General features: G+C 34.5%; 1 protein-coding gene across 1 annotated transcript in view; it reads left to right on the top strand.

Annotated features, from left to right (window-relative positions):
• GPATCH2 (G-patch domain containing 2) overlaps positions 1-20387 on the top strand; it is a 125698-nt gene that overhangs the window by 92034 nt on the left and 13277 nt on the right. The window contains exons 7-8 of the mRNA XM_086629475.1: positions 809-848; positions 4089-4159. Coding sequence (XP_086485601.1) covers positions 809-848; positions 4089-4159 — 111 coding nt within the window. The remainder of the gene's footprint in view (positions 1-808; positions 849-4088; positions 4160-20387) is intronic.

Below are 20387 nucleotides of genomic sequence, written 5' to 3'. Positions count from 1 at the left end.
AAAACCCTTTGCTTACCTACATGAGTAATAGGTAGGTACTTCATGTAATTTCAGATCCTCCTTGTTTTAATCGTTTTTCTTTCTCCTTTTTCATTTTGCAAGTTTCAAAATTTGCCCTAGGTTTGTATAATGCTTACTGCAGCTACACTCAGATGTTAATTCAGTTCTATGTGATCACAGTGTGCATCTGAACCAGTATTAATACGCTTTTACTGCTATTGAGTGAAAAGTCACGTTGCGAGTTCTTGTCCCTGCATGTCAACATCTTAGTCCAAATTTTCACCTCTATGAATAAGACTGCCAATGGTCAATATCATCCAATTCTATGGAGATACGAAGCCACTGAATTTATGGACTTTGAATTTCACTTTAGATTCAAACTCAGACCTCAGTTTGTGAAATATACTTTAACAACTACCAGGTAGTCCACAGTACTTAAAAATCTTTTCAACTATAGTCATTAATAAGTAACACTTCAGTACTAAATAGAGAATTGCTTTTATTTATAGCACATGCATTATAGTACATTAAAATATTATCATTTGTATATTGTTTTAGCTTGTTTGACAAAATATAATTACCTATAAAGCTAATAGCTACTCAGAAATTAAATCTGTGGTGCGTTCTTTCAAAACTGTTACAGAATTAGAGAGTTCAATAAAAATATCCTATTAAAATAAAGCATAGCCAAAGGCTGTATTTTCCTGGCAGACAATAAAATACCCAAAAGCACGCACAGACTGGTCATATGACAGCATGTGCTTTGTTACTTATATTGTTAAACTTGTCTTTTCTTTTTCTCCCACAGCCACTGGTTTAGCCCTGGGGCTAGGAAGGAACACAGCCAGGTAAGAGCTGCTTTGATCAAGAACAGTTTACTTGAGATACATAAAAGAATTTAACTACCTCTACTCCAGAGGCAGTGGGCTAATGTTTTTAGAAATTATAAACAAAGCAGGAATGATTTCATATTTTCCTGTAAGGAAACGTATTAACAGCAGTTCATTTCAAGAAGTCCTTTAATTAAAAATCTTTAATTAGTCACTTAATTTCAGTTAAGTATCTTTGAGTTTCATCAGGTCAAATGAAAAGTCTGATTTTGATTTTTTTTTTTTAATAATTTTGTTAGTTGTAGTATCTTCAAATGTTGCATTTCTCAAAATGCTGGAAAGAAAAATATTTGACTCACAAAATCAAGAAATACAGAACAGTGACAAGAGCAGACAGGCTTCCACAGGAAGATCTTCAATTCCATTTTTCTGCATTTCATTGGTTAAAATGACCACAGCAGTAAAAAAGGAACTGTTAAATCTCCGTCATGGTGCAGATACTGGTGAAAATATCTCACTAGTTTGTCTGCTGAGCCTCTACGATGTGTTCCATAGGAGGTCCAAGCGTAGACATGTGGTTGAGGGAATGTGAAGACACGTTTAATATTTGAGTAGCAACACAGCGCTTATTTCTTTAGCTTGTCTTCAGACATGGAGGAATACCTTTCTTTTCTTTCATTTCTAAACAGAATGTACTGTCCAAGAACTTTATAATGTAAAAATAAGTCTGGTTTCATTTCATAAGTGTATAGTTAAATTCAGCTATTCAAGTAGCTGAATTTATCAGCAATGCATTGAAATTTAAGACTAAAGTTCCATAGCAGATTTTTTAAGTTGGTAATAATTGATATAATGCAGTTGATTTCATTATATCTGTGCCAGTTTGCTAGTACATTTACCGATTTAAATAGATTTGAAACTTCAAAAGGAAGTAAGATCTACAGAATCTTCAGAGAGTTCATCTTAGGATGATCCATCATGAACACTTGTAGCTCCAGTAAATCATAGTTTAAATCAGTGTATACTCTTTCCTGTCCACTCCCCCTTCTTTTCAACTCCAGAGCAAGCTGAATCTGTAAATTGTGAACTTCTAACATGTTATAGTAAGCTGACTGAGAATTAACATCTACACAGATGACTTTATATGATTCGCATTTAACTCTCGTTATTTTGTAACACGTTTCCTAGAAGAAACACATTAAAAAGAGCATTCTAAATATCAGCATGCTTCGTCTTAATGAATTATGATAAAAAATTCTCTTGGGTTAATCTTTATCCTGTTCCTGAAACTTTGATGCTATAAGTAGTCGAATTTGCTAAATTAATTGCTAAATGAGTTAGAGTGATTTTTTTTCCTTTTTTTTTAAATTGGATTTTTTAATATATTGATTGTCTCACGTAACAGAGTAGTTAACTGAAGGTGTACTATTTACTTCTTTAAAAGTTTCTAAGTTTAAAACAGTATTGAAATTTCCATACTGAGAACCTATGTCATACATACTGGCAATATCCATTCAGCATAGAGTGTGAAAAACAGCTGTTATATAATGATGAATTAATTCATTTTTTATTTGAATTAATTTTAGATTTTATGTGTTTATTTCATATTTCCTAAGAGTTGCGTTTTCAGAGCTTATCTGAAGTTCACTGTATTCATCACTTACAGATTACTAATGAGTTGTGAAGTACAGCTAATGCAATCAAATAACATAGGTGCTACTGGCACATAATGGATTATTTTTTTGAAACGAATAAAAGGAATGAGAATGGTGGTGCAGTGTAATTCTGACAGCTTCTACAGCTTATAAAATTCTCACTAAATTTGTGAAGATCCGCAGTGTTTAACTATTGGTTCCATGGGTTTACTGCTTTCTCGTTTAATTAATTTCTGGAGTTGAAGTTGTTATGTTAAAACACAGGTAATTAACTAGCCAGACTTAAAATCTGACAGGTGATCTGTATTTGACATGCTATAACTACAGTTTACTTATCAGCTAGAAAATATTGATAACAGACCGTTCTCCTTAGCTTGATCATGAAACAGATACACAATGTCATGCTGGTAAAAATTGTGGCTACATTTAAATATGAATTGCAAGTGTTCTGATTTGTTGACAGTAAGAAAATTTAAAAAATATTTTATCAGAATAAGGTGCCTTACCTTTATGTATCCTTCAGATTGTCTTTTAAAACCAGACTGCCCTTTTTTTTACTGTATCTGAGAACTAGATAGTTGAAATGATGAGGAGCATTTCTTAAACAAGAAGCAAGCTTTACAGACCTGAGGAGAAATTAATCAAGTGTAATTTTTCAAATAGGTGTAGTTTTCGGAGTCCATGCTCATGTACAACATCAAAGTGTGGTCGACCAAGTCATAAAATTCGTCAGTTCCTAATTTTCAGTAGACTTTTAAATATATTTGCTGTAAATATTAGATCCATTCACCTGTAGTCTGTTTCTAAACAGTCTTTCATTCTATACTTTCTTCAATATATGTTTAGTTTCAAGAAACATTTGTATTTTTAATACTGTCTATTTTTTATTGCCTTAGTGTAAATTTTCAACAGTTGTTATTTACTGTTAATGCCACTTTACTCATCCTGACAAATATCATAATGCTGAAAATAGATTTTTGAGTATTGGAGATAGACAAATAAAGGAAGATTTTTCATTCAGACTAAAAACAGAGTAAATTAGACCTAGTTCCAGAAGCTGAGTGACTGTTTCAGTTAAATGATTCCTTCATTATTCCTACTGTCCCACTATTATGGGAAGCTTTAATACTGTGTTTTTGTTGATTATGCAACTTTGAAATTGCAAAAGCTCCTGGGGCTTAGAAGAGTTTATAAGTGTTTCATAACCACTTAGATACAAGTGCCAACCTGAATAGTTTTTCATAATTTAAGTGTTCTCCAATGCTCTTTGTTATACAGTTTTGAAAATTTAAATTGAAATTGTGAAACTTGTAAAATTTTATAGTTTAATTGTGAAATTGTGAATTGCATGGCTTTCTCATATGCTTTGAGAATGGTTTAATTTTTACATTTTCAATTATTTAGAAATTTAAAATTTGTAAATGTATCTTGAAATATTAGGTATTATTGTCAAATTCATTTAGGTGTCCATCTCTTTTAGAGTCTTGGATGAAGACTATTTAAAGGTTACTCAAGACAGGAAAGAATGGCATTGTCAGGATAACACTTCTGAAAGCAAATAAAGGCATTGCTTGTGACACTGTTCTGAACTTTTTTTTAATAGCTTCAACTCTTGCGAGACAACCGATCGGAGAGAGGACACAAGAAGAATAGCTCTGTAAAAACAGCTAGCAGGTAAGCTAATACTGCAGCTGTCATTAATACTGTTTATGAATTTGTTGATTTCTTAACTCTCAAATTTTTATATAAGAAATTCCGTCATTCTGTTGGGGTATTTTCAGAGGTTTTCTGGGTTTTTGTGGTTTACTTTCAAGAATTTCTTTTATATGGCATAATCTTTGCCTAAAATATGGGTATTAGACTTTATTGGTGACTATCCAACTACATTTGCTAAACTTAATCTCTTTTGTAAAGATCAAAATTAAATGTGTGCCAAAGTAAGATTTGTGCTTCCAGCATGTAAATTAAGTGCCGAACATGTGTAAAATTGATTATGTGTACATGCTTTTGAAATCAAGAAGGTAACTCAAAGACTGTAACACTTTAATTCTTATATCATGTTTTGACAATAAAAATTTCATTGTGAAGAGTTACTAAAACCAAATCTTGTTCTATCCTCAGCTCCTTTCCTCACCCTCAAAAGACAAAAAATTCAACACAGAACTGATGGGCTCTGGTATAGGAGTCTGTTCCTAGAGGGTTTTTTATGTACATGTTACCTGCTGAATTTCTTCTGCCAAATAATTATTTTAATCCTAGTATTTTTTAAAATTAAAAACAACAGAAATGTTTCCTTTGCTATGCAAAACACCTTACACAATTTTTATGTTGTTCCGTAAAGATGACAGTGTGCTATCAAATTACTTTTTTCAAAAAGTTATAATAGATTTATATCATCATGTAATACAATGGTTATTAGTGAGACAGTTGTCTTTCAGATACTTGCCTTTTAGTGTATATGTGGTCATCCTGAAATAAATTTTTAATATTGTTAAATACTTACTTTGAACACCTGGTAAGGGAGACCAATGCTTCTTTCAAAAATATGCATACTAAATATGAATCTATTTCATTGTATACAAGTTCTGGTTACAGGCTCTAAAATATCAGTTATGCAAGTGTTCATCATTAATATGCAGAAATTGTCATTATCTGTCCGTTAAACCTTTTATATTAAGTCAAACAAATTTTCAAATTTTCTGTGTACGTTTTCTGGAAAGCACACTTGTTAAATTAATTTTTTGCTCAGAATTTTAGAATGAATTCACTTTAGATATGAATTTTCATCATAAATGCACTCTTACTATCAGGATGCTTACATGAATCTGAGAATATAAACAGAATATATAGTGAACAGTAAGAAACAGTTTATATTTAAAGTCATTTTAGGATCTTTTTTTATGCTGTAGCAAGGTAAAACGAGGTCTGAGGAGTTCAGAACCATAACTTATGTGTTGGTTATTCTGACCAATTCTGACAATTGTGAAGTGATTCCTACCTACACAAGCAGTTAGAATAGAGATTTTTAAAATGGCATTAAATACTTGAAGTGATCTTCAACCTCTCTTCATGTCCATTCAGCAGTACATCAGTAGACTGTTATCCCAATAAATATCTGGCAGGATTGTGTAGAAGCAATAGGTGGCATTTTCCATAAAATATCTGTAATACTAAAGATTTACATAAACCATTGTTACAACATACATAAAGCCACAGTATATTATCATACCATAATACCCTTAAAAACAGCAAGGTCACCTGCTGACATCTCCTGATACCATCGTCTCTGTTTTCAAAGGCTTTTTCCTCCAGGTGGAATCAGGTAATTTCAAAATAGCTTTTTGTGGTTTTTCAGAAAACCGCCATTTTATCTGCCTACCACAGAAACTTTACTGATAGTTCTTTAAAGTGACTTGAAGAGAAATTCTCAAACTTCTGTGAAAATGATATTTTTAACAGGCTATCTGCTGTCTTAGAATATCAGGTCATATGTGTCTTATTTAGAAGGCGTATATTGAAAAAATTTTAACATTCTTGCTACAGTTTAGCTATTCAAAATAAAAATTTAATTTGCACAAAAGTTTTTTTTCTTTCAGGCCAATAGCATGTCTGATGACTACTTTCTTCCTGTAGTTTAAGTGTTCTATAACCTAATATTTTACTTTTTATCAAAAGCTGTTACAACCAAAATAAAGACTGAATTTCAGATCTATAAGAACAACATTTGACAAATACATAGTTCATCTCCTCATACGTTCCTGGTACCTATCCACGTTTGATTCAAGACAATTCCTCTGGTATTCTTTTCTTTAAAAATGAAATTCATGCTGTGTAGTGACATGTCAAATTTATCTGTAGTTAATACTGAAGGCTGTTTTTTTTTTTTATCATTTTATTTTAAATTACCACTTCTACCAAAAGGGTTAATCTTAGTTTCACCAGACAATACAGAGAAGGAAAATGTTTCTGCTTAACAAAGTACCTGTAGAAATTAGTGATTTAGTAGCAAATACTGTTCACAGAGTTAATACAATGGTGAACATCACCTTAGTTGCAAATGTGCATCTTCATTACTGTATATGAAACCTTAAAATGGAAATCTATCATTTAGATTTTTGCATGTACCCAAATACTTTAAAACCCACTAAATTAAATTATATCAATCAAATGCCACAAGGTTAAGTTACAGAGTTAAGTAACATTGTAGTAAATCTTTCATTATTTCAGTGTACCGCGTGCATATGCAGTTAAATTTTCTGTTGAATGCAAGTGTTTACTCACACCTGAAAGTCTGACGCCTTCCAAAATTGACTCTAAATTAGTTCTTGTATGTGTTAAACTATTACAGTTGACACATGAAAGTAATTCAGATGAGTAACCCCCTTAGAGAGGCATACCAAAAGTAATGGATGTGACTGTATGTTGTCTTATTGTTTGTTGCTAAATGCAGTGATAGAACAGCAGCAGTGGATAAGTATTGGAAATTCTATAAAATTATTGTACTTATCCAGAATACAGTTTAATCTGCTTTTATTGCAAGACTGAATTTCTCTAGATCTTTGTATAGTTTTCACACAACTGTATTTCTTCTTGTGGGACTATCTTTTTTGTTTGCTGTTTTTCTGTTTTTCATATGTATATGAAAGATTTTTTTCTGTTTTTCGTATGTATATGAGATACGTATATACGCATGTTTTTCTATGCTTGCCTTGACTTTTCTTACCCCTTTTGGATGACTGAACACTGTTCTTGTCTCAGCGTGTAGACAATATGTAAATACCCATATTACATTAAATCAGTGACTTGTGTAATAATTTGCTCTGTAAATACATCAGAAAGGTATGGAGCTCTAAGCACGGCAGTGATCTTCAGCTGTCTCTTTGTGGTGGAATAATACGGATACTTTCTGGGTGAGCTTTACTATGCTGTGTTGCTTTTGTTAGGTTTCTTCTGTCAAAATTAGTAATATTGAGCCAATCCTATTTAAACTAACACAAATGTTTACTAGAGGCAAGATAATTAGAATGTTGAGAACTGTTGATACAGCTGTTGATGAATGAAATATTATGAAGGGAGACAGTCCTGCACCACAAAACTTAGAACCTGGATAGATTATATTATGCAGATACAGTTGAACACGTGATCTTCTGTATTTGACACATTTAAATACATATATGTATCTGTTTATGCTGCTTGTATAGAAAATCTTGTGTAGTTTTCCCATTAATTAATTAAATTATATAAACAGTACTAAATAATACTGATTTAGAAGCTGCATTTATTTCTCCTGTATAGCCTTGAAAAAGTTCTCTGTTTACATGATCTCTCTGCATTAGGACAGGAGTCGTCCCCAATCCAACTACACTGCTTGAAGGTGTTAGTTCTTTCAGCTGCTTATTTCCATCCTCTACTCTTTTGCCAGTAAAGAATGGGGTTTTTTGTCTGCATTTTTCAATACGCTTCGGGCAAAACCAGCCTGGTTAGCTCAACTCACCTATTTAAATTAAATTGGCTAGTTTTGTGCAAACCATATTAGGGAGCGCTCACATGATTTCTTCCTCCAGCAGAGCTGTGGAGATGATAATCTCCAGCAGATGTGTGATAACAAATAGCTTGGGATAGTAATGTCTTCATCTGGCGCAGTTGTTAGCAGACCAAATGTCTGTCTGTAGCCCGAGGCTGTGGGCAAACAATTGAACATGATTGAGTTATGGCAAGTTAACAAGTTGCTGCTTGGCAGCTGAACGGCCATAGCTGATCAAGCACTCATTGCTTGCCTGCTCCCATCACGAGGTAAAACACATTTTCTTAAGTCACCTTTGCAAAATTTTATAAAAGTGAGTTCTACCTAAAGAAGATTCCCATGGGCTGAGAGATTCATTTGGTCAGCAATGGAGACACCGTTGAATCAGCTGCTGTAACATGATTTTGAACACGTGATTATATTGTTAAATCTATCAGAGACCTCCATCACACAACTGTCTGCCTGTCTCTTAATATTTAATGTGTTTACCTGACAATATCCTATGTAGTTAGGAAGTACTTTAGGAAGTACTCCTCATTTGATAGAATAACCAGAATACTTAAGCAACTTAATATTTTGACTTTAGTCATATGGTCGATGCCATAACTAGTTAATTTATGCTGTAATCTGAAACCAACAGAATCACAGATTGGGAAAACAGCAGGCTACTGAATAAGTTAAACTTGTATAATTATCTCCTTTACTATACATAAGTCTTGTGTTGTATTTCTTCTACCATGTGCTTCTGTTAAGTATCGTTATTTTATGTACATACTTATTTTTCCTTATTGTACTGTAAGTAGAATTTGACATGTGCATGAATTGAGAAACTGAAAAGAAAGCAGTGCCAGAACTCTTGCTGCTTAGCAATTTTTTCTGGTCATCTCTTGATAATTCTGCAATGGTTTTCCATACTTAAATGCTCCCTCAGAGATGTTTAAAAGAAAAAAAAAGCTATTTGTAATTTTTATGCAGTTCGGTCCTGGCTAGAAAGAAAGCTAAGTTGCACTCATAAAAGTGATTTCAAGGTGGAGCAGAATTATACAGTTAGGTTTCAACTAGATAACTGATGCTGTGTTATCAATCTAGTCAACGTAGCAGCAGCCTAGTGTGAAGTAGTTAGGCAATTCTTGTGGCTGCAAAGTAGACCATAGCTTGAGGCAGAGGTTGTATCTTGGTATTTCTTTCAAAATCAGCAGGAGCCAACTACTCAGCCACTACTATAATGTGAAAGGAGGACTATGTTCCAGTTGTCCAATGATCACTTGTTGCTGCTCTATTTTGAGCTTGCAAGAAGTCTTCAAAGTCTTCTCCTGCCATGGTGAACAGCACAGCAGAAATACAGGTCTTTAAACATGTGTAGGAGACATTCAGGAAAGCAGACTCTGGAAGTAGTACAAGAAGGGTTACGTAAAGGAAATATGTCAAATGCTACTAAATGGTGATGTGTCAATAAAAACCTAGAACATTAGTCATAACTTCCCCATGTTTTCTGGAACTGTCTCTTTCCCTCCTTTCCCTAGTTATTCTCAATCCGGTTTAAATATGTGCCTTGTGTTGGTACAGGAGGATCACTTTGAAGTATTTTCACTTTTTACAGCTAACAGCATTCTCTATGAATTAATATTTAAAGAAAGCTCGTAAGAGAAAAATGCCACCAAACCTGATGAGAGCTTTTCAAAAGTGTGTTATTACTTTGGTTAGAAATATGACTTTGTCTTTACCAGTCTGAAAGGAAAACCTCTATTTGTACATTTGTACAGCACTTGTTCATTTTCATCTGATTATACAGATCATGGTACTTTTTTACACAGATGTGACAAATACCATTACAGCTGCTCTTTATTTGATCTTCTAAAGAGACAAAGATATGCAAGGATTCTGCCTGTTCCCTCTTTCCCACCGTGTCATCTGTTGTTTGGGAAAGAGTCCTAATTTGCAGCAGATACAAAACTATTTGTCGAGTTGCAGGTTTGCCAAAAATAAATGAAACCATTAATTACTACATTTTTTGAGCAGCTGTTAATGGATTGGGATAAGAAAACTGTACATTAGACTACTGGTTAATTACAAGAACTGTAATTGTTTAATGTGGCTTTTGCAGAATGAAATTTCAATAGCAGAGGAGGTAAATTCAGCCAGTTTTTGAAAATTATACATGAAAACGTGCAAATACTTACACTACAGTAAAGCTAAGGAATGCGTAGCTGTTTTACTAGGTAATTCACTTCTGCCATCGCATGAACACATACTCACAACAAAAATACTTTAAAGGAAAGTAATATTTAAACATGCCTTTTAATTCAAGTGTAAAATTATTAAAGGTAGTAAGTTAATATCTTGTAACCCCAGAGCTAATAATGCAGGAGATTCAGATATAACATTAAAATCTAAATGTGTTTACATCATTAGAAATTAACAACTAAGCAGTTTTATCTTCTCTTTGGAGTGCCATGAAGCAGTAACCGTACCTTTATGATTGGTGCTTAATAATATTTGCAGTTCCAGATTAAATTATGTGAATGTTTGAGGACACATTGCTTTCCTCCCTTGCCATCACCCTCAGGGACAGCATTATTCCATCAGTTTGGTATTTTCTTTCTCTGGGAAAAATAAAAGATGGTGCCATTTTGGAAGAGGGCAATTCCTGATTGAGTTTTCTATACTAGTGCCTTATTTTTAAGATCAAAAAAATTATTTTCATTTAGAGGAGGAGGACAGGTCGATGACAGTTTGATTGTTATTGCAAAATGTAGCCGTTTAGCTTTAATTTTATGGAAATCTTCAAGCCTCAGTATTGGTTCATAGATAGCTTTAAAGTATCCATTGATTAAGTTAACTTTAGTCACTGTCTTAAAAGTATCGTATTTTAATTCAACTTCCATTTGAACATTTGCAAAAGTAGCAGAAATTTTGAAGAGACCAAGCTCTGTTTTGAAAATCCATTTTCCATATTATCTGAGCAGTTTCATTACATCTTTAATGCCAAACTAGTAAAGTACAAAACAACAAGCCAAATTTTGTTGTTATTGCACTAAAATATAATGTACTCTATAATATTATACATAAATAAGCTGCTAAATGATACTGAAAATTTGTGATTTAAAATTGAATTCCAGGTACACATGAGTATGTGAATTAACAGGAAGTAATTAGTCCTGAATATAAAATATATATATATATATAAAAATCAGATAACCTCTAGAAATTACATATTTCTGGATTCTCCTGATGTACCATCTGGACTGAATTTTCCCCTCAATGAATTGATAGCAAATTTCTCCCTTTCAAGTACCTGAATTTTAGCACATGGTATTCTTGTTTCTCACACTCAACTACATTAGACTCTTTTTTTGGCTCAAGTTTGTGCTCCAAAGCTCGAACTTTGCTTATCTCAGCTTACTTGTTAAAATGCTAATGGCATAAGGGTAAAGTTAATTTGAGCTTCAGAGGTGTGAAGACCATTCCTGCTATTTAAGGTCTGTGCAGAGTTATGCGCAGTAGCTTGCACTGTAGTTCCACAAACTCTTTAACCTGTTGTTAAGCTACCTTGCAATTAAAAGAGGTCATTTTGCATTTTGTTTTTCTATTCTTATTGTAAATTAAACTGTTTGTGAAGTTTTTGCACTGAGTTCCTACTAAGCTTGGAGAGATCCCTGAATCTCATATACACAAAGCAGCATCGACTGACATGCATAAACTTCTGAGTCATAGGCACGCTGACTTCTATACACACTGTGGTTTTGTGTAAGGAGAGAAAGAGTTTAGAAGAAAATTTGAGTCGTTTGGTTCAAATTATGTAGAATTTTCATGTTTATTTTCTTTATTGATATTTTGAAATTGTGATCATTTATTATAATAATATATTTCAGCCTATCTGGAAACTAATGTTCAGTAACTGTCCTAGCCAAAAGGAAGAAAAATTAATTGTTCAGCCTTCTAATTTTTGGATTTGGGAATTTGTTTTGCCAAGGCTCCTGTTACTTTATATTTTTTAAAAAGTTTTAATATCACTAATTAATAATATAGAGGACATAAGTAAAGTTTTTACTATTAAAGAATTTTGAAACTAAAAAGGATCAAAAAAGTCAATGTTTCTTTAACTTTCTCTTACCTGCTGTCTTTTGTTATTAGAAAGTCAAATTTTGCATTCACTGCTACACATGCAGACCCCTTGTACACAATGGTGTCGCATGACAGTTACTGAGGGGAATGGGTGCAGAGTGTTAGGAAACATAATTTGCTTATTGTTCAGTCTTAGCTTTAGGGATTTTTTTTTTCCTTCCGCCCCACCCACCTTGCACACAATTATATCTTTGTTTATCAGATTATTGACTGCATTATAACTGTACTATCTTGGCCAGACAATTAGATTGTTCGAAGAGATGTTTTCAAGCATAGTATTAAAAATAGGGAAGCAGAGGGAACTGAGGAGGAGAATGATGCTGGGGTCCAGCTGAAGAGATGTTTTCTTGGAACCAATTGGAAAGCAGTAGGTTAAGGACTGGCCATGTAATGTGACAAAAAGCTTCTGGATCACTGGTCCAGATCTAGGTCTGGATGATTGATTAAAAATTATTACATTGTGCTGAGTGTTTACGTACATTAATGGAATTATCAGTCTCTTATAGGAGACCAAATTAATTCCAGTTGGCCATACTTGCTCACCTTCCCAGCACAGAGGTAAAGAAAGAAATTGCTATACAGGTTGAGTGTTTCCAACCTGATAAGACATTTTGCTTGTTCCATTTTTAAGCTACTGTATTAGATATTTGTGGATTTTTATCATGTTGCTTCTTGCTCTGTACTGGTTCTAAAAGTAAAGGATTCTGAATATAGTGCTAATGTTTGAAGTAATTTAACCTCACTCTGTATGAATGCAATCCAGAACCGTATAGGTAGGATGTGGCTTTTAAAGTCTTTTCAACACAATAGATTTGTCCTGCACTGACTTTATTAAGTGAATATCATACTTAATAAACAAATATGTGTCCAGAAGTAGCTAGAAGAAATAGCATAGCTGAGTAAGCTGTCAAGTCCATCTGTGGAAGTATCTGATCAAGCCCATGGTTATTGCTCAGGTCATAATGATATTTTCCAAAGCACTTCAGAGCTGAATCAGGGCCCATATCTTTTGGATATCAACAATGTTGTCTTAAGATGAAGAAGAAACAAAGAAATGTTTGCTTTAGAATTTTTGAAACAATATTGTCCTGTAACAGGATGATATGCTATTACTGCAACCTATTTTCTACCTACATTTCACCATTACACACATAAGCATTACTCATTTTTATCAGATGTTGCTTAACATAAAACAATATTGAAACTTGCTGTCAAAAATATTTAGAAATATTCTGAATTAATATAAAATTTATATTCTGAATGAGTATAAATATTAATTTCCTTTCTTGAAAATGTGAAAACATGTCATTTGTTGGAGAAAACTGTAGAGTTTAGCTATTTAATTTTTAACAGAAGTGGATTTTTTTTTTGTTTTATTCTCTCAGTGTTCCTTGGTGACTTGTTTGTACACCAAGATATTGGTTTGGATTTGCCTTTGTGTAATTCATATACTTTTGATCAATTCCAACTCATGCCCAATTATATTACACTAAATTAACATAATTCAACAGATGTTGATATTTAAATGTTTTCTGGCATTCACATCTTGGACAGCTGTCTTAGAGCTTGGGGAAAAGGCAAACATTTAGAGTTAAATGCTGAACATATGCTTAAATTACTAATTAGAAACAAGAAAAAACAATGCATTATCCTTTCTGAGGGCAGTAGGCCTCTACAAGATATTTTTTTTTCTAGAGATTCCGTTCACAAATTAAGTACAGAAGTGACTTGACATTGGATGTCAAAACATACATAATGATGTAAGTTTTTATTTTCAGTTGTGTTTGCTAAAATTACGCCAGTGTGGAGTTCAATGTGTACGTTTGTAGAGTTCGGGAAAATTTTGGACTACTTCTGTGCCTGAATGACACTTAGAAGTGCTGAAAAAGATAACAGAAAGGAACATATTAGGATATAGTATTAGGTGATGAGATTATCTGATGGGGCCAGAGGAAGATTGTATTCTCCTCCTAATAGGATTGCACTAGGACTTTCAATAATACAGGTATGTCACCCTTATGTTTAAAGTTATGTTGTGAACAGATTGGCATAGTCTGCAAGGAGTTTGATAGAGTTGCATGGTTTCATCACATCTGTTTAAGATTTAATAAAAGGAAAATAAAGTGCGCAGCGCTTGTGGTTAATGTAATGGTTTTCACACTTGTGGATGATGTCATTCTTTAGACAAGTCTGAAGAAAAGCTTTACCGTTTGTAAACAATGTGAAGGAATCAAGTGTGGAACTGATTTCACCTGAATGGCATCTGAAAAAAGTGATACCAAGAAGAAATATATGTTCATCTTCATACACATTAAAAATTAATACATATGTTGCATATGTGTTTTATTATATTACCAGTTCCTTAGCACTGAATGAAAGGTTTCTGTAAGTACTTTTAATGTATTTTGTAGACAAGACTAATTTGCAGCACTATTGGTCTACCACTCCTAGCCAAGAGAGAAATCCTTTCAACACTGTCAACACTCTGGGGTTAGAGATGGCGGTGGTTCTTTCTACAACCTCCAGAAAGTTAGCATGAGGGAATATGTGTGAATTTGTGAATTATTTCACATATTTTAAAAAAAAAGAATAATAATTAAACTATAAACCAAGTTTTTTTTAAGTTTCTGATTTCCAGGAATCTGACTGTCTCCTGATACTCCATGTTGTCCATGCTGCTTTCATGGGTTCCGTAAAAGCCGTGAAATCCTTCTAATTCACTGAGAGGGTTTGATGGAAGTAGAGGTAGACTTCATGTTCAACCTAAGCATACGATCTCAGTGTCCCATTATCAAAAATACTTTTTTCTGGAAAAAAAAGGCTCGAGTGAGGAACTGTCCATCAGGAATGCAGCTGTCATAGTAGCTTTGGTGTAGCCGATGGTGTGCGTCAGGGCACTTAATACAGTGACTGCCTAGAATGCCGCCAGGCACCCGTGCATGTGATGTGTTTCTGTGACAAGTAACAAAATAGACTTCAGACTTTGATTTAAGCTAAAGTTGGGTAATTTGTGCTGAGGCTTATCTCAAATGTTCTTAACAAAACGTTACTGAATTGTTTTCCAGGATTGCCCTATACCAGAAGCTGTGTCCATGTTTTGGCCAAGCTGTATACTACAAGGCAAAGAGGAAGTCTTTCCTTATAAAATTCCTTAGCCATTGTTTTTTGAATATTTTTCCTGAAAAACAAATGTGCCAGGCGTATTTCAGTTTAAAATTATGAAATCATCATGCATTTTTTCTGTGGTTATATTGAGATACATGCCAGAGGTAAAGATCAGAAGTATTTGTTATACCTAGATAATACAGAATAGTCTTCCCAAATTTACAGCACCAATTGCCTAGTCTGTGTATTTGACATGATACTTTTTGATTAAGTTCATAATTCTGGAGACTCAGTCAAATGGAAGTGTAGAATTTTGTGTTCAACATATCTAATTAGCTAATAGTATGATTGGACATTTAGAAATACACATATAACATTTTTTTAATAGTATTTACCTTTAAACTGATTATAAACTGTTCCATGGACTCTCTTGAATGTTCCATGGATGCTCTTGAAGCCATTGTCTGCAACTTGAGGAGATTTAGGAAGGTACAGTGAGAGTTTCATCTAAGCTTATTTTAACAGTGCTAATGGATGCACTTCCATTGACCACCAGGTACAGCAGTGTCTGCATTTTTAAGCCATGTAAGAAATGAGACAATCTGTACTACAGGTCCATTCAGGGTAAGGATATGAGGGCCATTCCTGTGATATTTTTGTGTAAAAGATACTTGAATAATGGAAGATTTGCTCAGATTATTCTTCGACTGTATAAAGTTGAGCTGTTCCACACATTACATTTTTTTAATCATTCTATTGGCTTGCTTCTCTGTTACACAATTGTGTGTTCTGTTTTTTTCATTTTTAACTGCTGCTTTGAACATTTCTTCTCACAGCGCCTACTCAATTCCAGTTTATAAGAAATTGTCGAGTCGTTTCAAGCTTAAAGTGAGTGGCGATCCTCACTGCATTCTCCCTTCCATCATATCCATATTCATATTTATTTTGTATCTATATTTTAAGACTGAGGACTGACAGTTTCAATTAGATTTCCCCTTTTCTCAAGTCCTTTCTAAAATGCAAACCAGTCAACTCTTGCCTTATTGTAATCTCTTGTGAAAGAAGTTTGCTTATAAACTTTTATCAAGCCTCTCCATTAGCTGAAACATTCAGTGGTGATAAACTTGCAGAGTTCTACAGCCATCTGCAGGAATGCATTGATAACTGTGGCAGAACGGTGTGTCCCTATTTACTGTGGATTTATTCCTCAGGTGAGAGAGATGTGAACTAGAATATAACAGTTAGGCAAGTATTGATCATTACCGGTTCATTTAAATGTGATATAGAAATCATGCTTCTTGAAAACATTATTGCATCGTAAAAGCATGCAGCATAGGATTTTTCCAAGTTAGAATACAGATATTTAATAACTACTGTTAAACAAAAAATACACTCTTCCATATCTGTTAGTGATCAGTACTTTTATGCATTTTTGACACAAGCAGAACAAAAACCATCACCTCTGTTACTTACAAGTAATCTTAGCAATGTCATAGTATTGTCTGGTAAGTGGTTTGACAGTAAATATACTAAGGGACAAAATTAAGTTTGCCTTCAATGATGTTGTAACCATCGGTGCAATTACCGTGCACCAGCAAAAGCAGCTGCACTGATACCAACTAAAGCATTGCAGCTTGCAAGGGAAGTGACAGCTGCTAACAGCAGACAGACAAAGTCAAGTGATCAACAGACATGTTGTTACAAGGAGACATATAAAATAGACATGCAAACATTTTGTATTTAATACACGAGTACCCAGAGTTCCCCCACATGAGATGACAGTCTTGCTAGTTGAGGCCGTTTTGCTGGTGCAAGCCAAGCTGCCTGCTGTAGAACGCAGTCTTCATTGCATCTTGCTGAAGAGACTGTGCAACAGTTACTGAATTTGAATAAGGTTTTTTAATTTGGTGGAGAGGGATGTTTTTGCATTTTGGTAGGGTTTTCAGGTTTTGTTTTGTTACACGTGAGATAACTGCAATTACAGAAGCATGTAATAAACTAGAGAGCTAGAACTCATGTTCAGCAGTATCTGCTGTCCTACACCCATTTTATTGTATTATCCTTCTCGGTGACTGGACTGGTGAACTTAGAACTCCACTAGCAGCAACGGTGATAACTACTAGTGAAAGAGTTAAGAACCACTTTGTGTGCTCATTTGCTCGGAAGGTGGATTGGGATTAAAGCAGTGCAGCTGTAGGTTCCCCCACAGAACTGACATTTATTTGGGGAATGCAACCAAGTGGTCCATTGGTTGCAAAGACAGATAAAGCCTATTACAAATGTCTTGGAGAGGCGAACGTGTGTAACTGCAAAAAAGGCACTCACCAAAAATATTGGCATATTGAGCTATGAAAACTATGAAAACTACAGAATTAGGAGATTGTGGTGTTTAGGCAGGGATAGAAATGTTTGGGGACCTTAAAAAGACAATGCCAGGCATGGCGCCATAGTAAGGGCAATTACCTTGAAAAAAGAAATGACAGGGAAACTGCAACTATTTAAGAAGGAGATAACAAAATTTCTGTCAGTGCACGTTCGTCACAAGAAAGCATAGATGCTTGTGAATTGCTTTTCATGTCATTGCTTCTGTGAAGGTATTTGCTGTACCAGAACTGCTTTTTATTGAGTTTATTATTTTTTATTTCAATAGCTTTTTTTGTTGTTACTGCCTTCCCAGTCCATCTTCGTTTTTGAGGCTCTTATTTACCGCAAAGAGAGGAGAATCTAAACACTGTGCCCAAGACGAAAAATCAATGAAAATTGACAGTGGCTTTTCCACTGTCTTTGTTTAATACGTTGAGGCATGACACAACAACAACAACAACAACAAATTCTTGGCGTGCTAGTGCAAGTTCACACCAGCCTGGCTTTTGCAGCCCTCTTATTTCCCTCTGCCGCAACTTTGCCGCTGCTGCGACACTCGCAGGGCCGCTCGGCCGCTGTGCAGCTGATGCCCTGTCCATGCTCATATTTTTCTTATTGACAGTGAGTGTTCTTGCCAAACGCCAGGGACCATAGTCACATCTGTTTGTCTCCCAAGCTTGTCTGAGGCTGCTTGGGAACACTTTTTATCCAGAGGGCAGCTTTAACTAGGCCTAATACTCTGAAAAGCCTCTATTTGTAAATGCATACAATGAGGCGACAAGTTCCTGTTGTCTTTCCTTAAAAATTATTCCATTTGACACTGCTTGCTCCAGTCCCTGTCACCAGCACGTCAAAAGCCAAGTTTTCAGGCAAGGTGGTCTTAACAAGTTTTATTTTTTCCCTAGTAAAATGCCTAGCTTCCCTCCAGAGCACTATTTATAAATAATAGCTGGAAGCAAGCTAGGGGTAAGTAGAGAGAAGTCAGGCAAATAGCTTTCTTCCCTTCTATAATCCGCGCTCTTCTGATTTAATGCTAAGAAACATAATGCTGAACTTAGCCTGATTGAGGGTCAGAGTTCTCCCTACTTTGTAATACCCCCGTTACAACCAGTTCCAAACCTACTGTGCAGCTTCAGAACGGCACTTTGTTTTGTCTGACCTGCCAGTTTCACAGCAGTGATAGTTCTTGTCTGTTCCTCTTAAACAACAGCAACAAAACAAAACCAAAAAAATAACGTTTTGTTTTGCCGTGATCTACACTGGCAGCACATATCAAATGCTAAGACCTGGTGAAAGCAAACGTCGCTTTGGAATCGCGAGTTAGCCTGATGTTTCGTGTTGGTGGCCGTAAGACTGGGTTTGACAAAGCTCAGTCGATGCTCTAGCGTATTGTTATTTATTTGTGGCGTGCAGAATTTTCGACGACAACAAAGAAATACTCACTCTCACCTTGGCTGGTGATCGGGGTGTTGTGCTCGGCAAAGGCGAATGATTCATTTATGCTGAAGGAACAAGGCTGCCTTTCAGACGTTCATTGATTTTAAATTAAAAAGTAACTGCTATGTTCTACATGAAGGGTGACAACAATAACAAAGTAGTCCTTACTTAGTGTTATTTGTTGCAACTCCATTCGGTGTGCCTGGAGGAAAAGTGGGGAGACCCCAGTACCATAATCTTACAGATCAATAATCTAGATATCTCAATGTAGTGTAACAGATAATCAATTCTGGGTAAAATAACTCAAACGCTGCTAGCTGTTACTGCTGTAGCTCAGGTCTTCAGGTTCAATTGCCTGACTTTATTAATTTTTATCTTTCATCCTACTGGTATTTCTGGAGACTTTCTCCCTTTTTCATTCGGAAGAGAAAACAGAGTTGCACACTGTTTAACATATGATTTACCACACAACTTATTCTGCATGTTTAATATCAATGTTATATACGTCTCTTAAATACTGTTTTCTCTAATAATTGTTTCTCCCATATTGTATTTAAATATTTATTTTCTTTATTGTACAATCAATTGTGAAAGGGTTACACTTTTTGATCTTCCTAAATTTAGAACTGAAATTCATCACCATGTTAATATACTAGATCAACTGTGTTCAGTTTCTGGATTTTAAAGTAGGACGCAATTTCAACTTAAAAGAATTGCAAGGTAAACTTCTGTTTTAAAACAAAGAATTGAGTAAATGTTGAAATAAGAGCTCACTAGGTGAGGCTAGAGTGCATGTCTGTGTGAAACTTAACTTTCTTGGAATATTTTACTATTTAAATAAAAGCATTATTGTATCTTTTTAAAAGAAGTATGCGGAAGATTGTACATTGTCATCTTTTCCATCAAGGTATTGTTGTCACTCTTTTACATTATTGAGTAGATCTGAGGTCTCTCAACATTATATGACCATTTGTTATTCATTTAGAAGCAGCATGGCTTTAAAAAGTTTATAAATGCAGTAAAGGATAAGTCATATATCCACATTGAAATGAGATCCCATGAGTGACAGAGTGATACTATGCTGCCGTAGACTATCAGATGCAATTATCAGCTTGTAATTTTATCGAAATTCACTGCGCTTCTGTGGTAAGAGCCACAGTTCTCAGTAACACTGATGGAAACATTAAAAAGTTTAGAAATTACCACATTTTCCCCGCTTCTGTTCTGGTCCTTTCAAAAAAAAAAAAGCCAGCTACATGTATTCCATTCTACAGACATTGTATATTACATGAAGAAAAATAATAACTATAATTGTCCTTTAAGATTATATTCCAAAATTCAATATTT

The sequence above is a fragment of the Tauraco erythrolophus genome, chromosome 2 (genome assembly GCF_009769465.1).
Source record: "Tauraco erythrolophus isolate bTauEry1 chromosome 2, bTauEry1.pri, whole genome shotgun sequence".
NCBI lineage: Eukaryota > Metazoa > Chordata > Aves > Musophagiformes > Musophagidae > Tauraco > Tauraco erythrolophus.
This window is presented reverse-complemented; position numbering and strand designations above follow the sequence as displayed.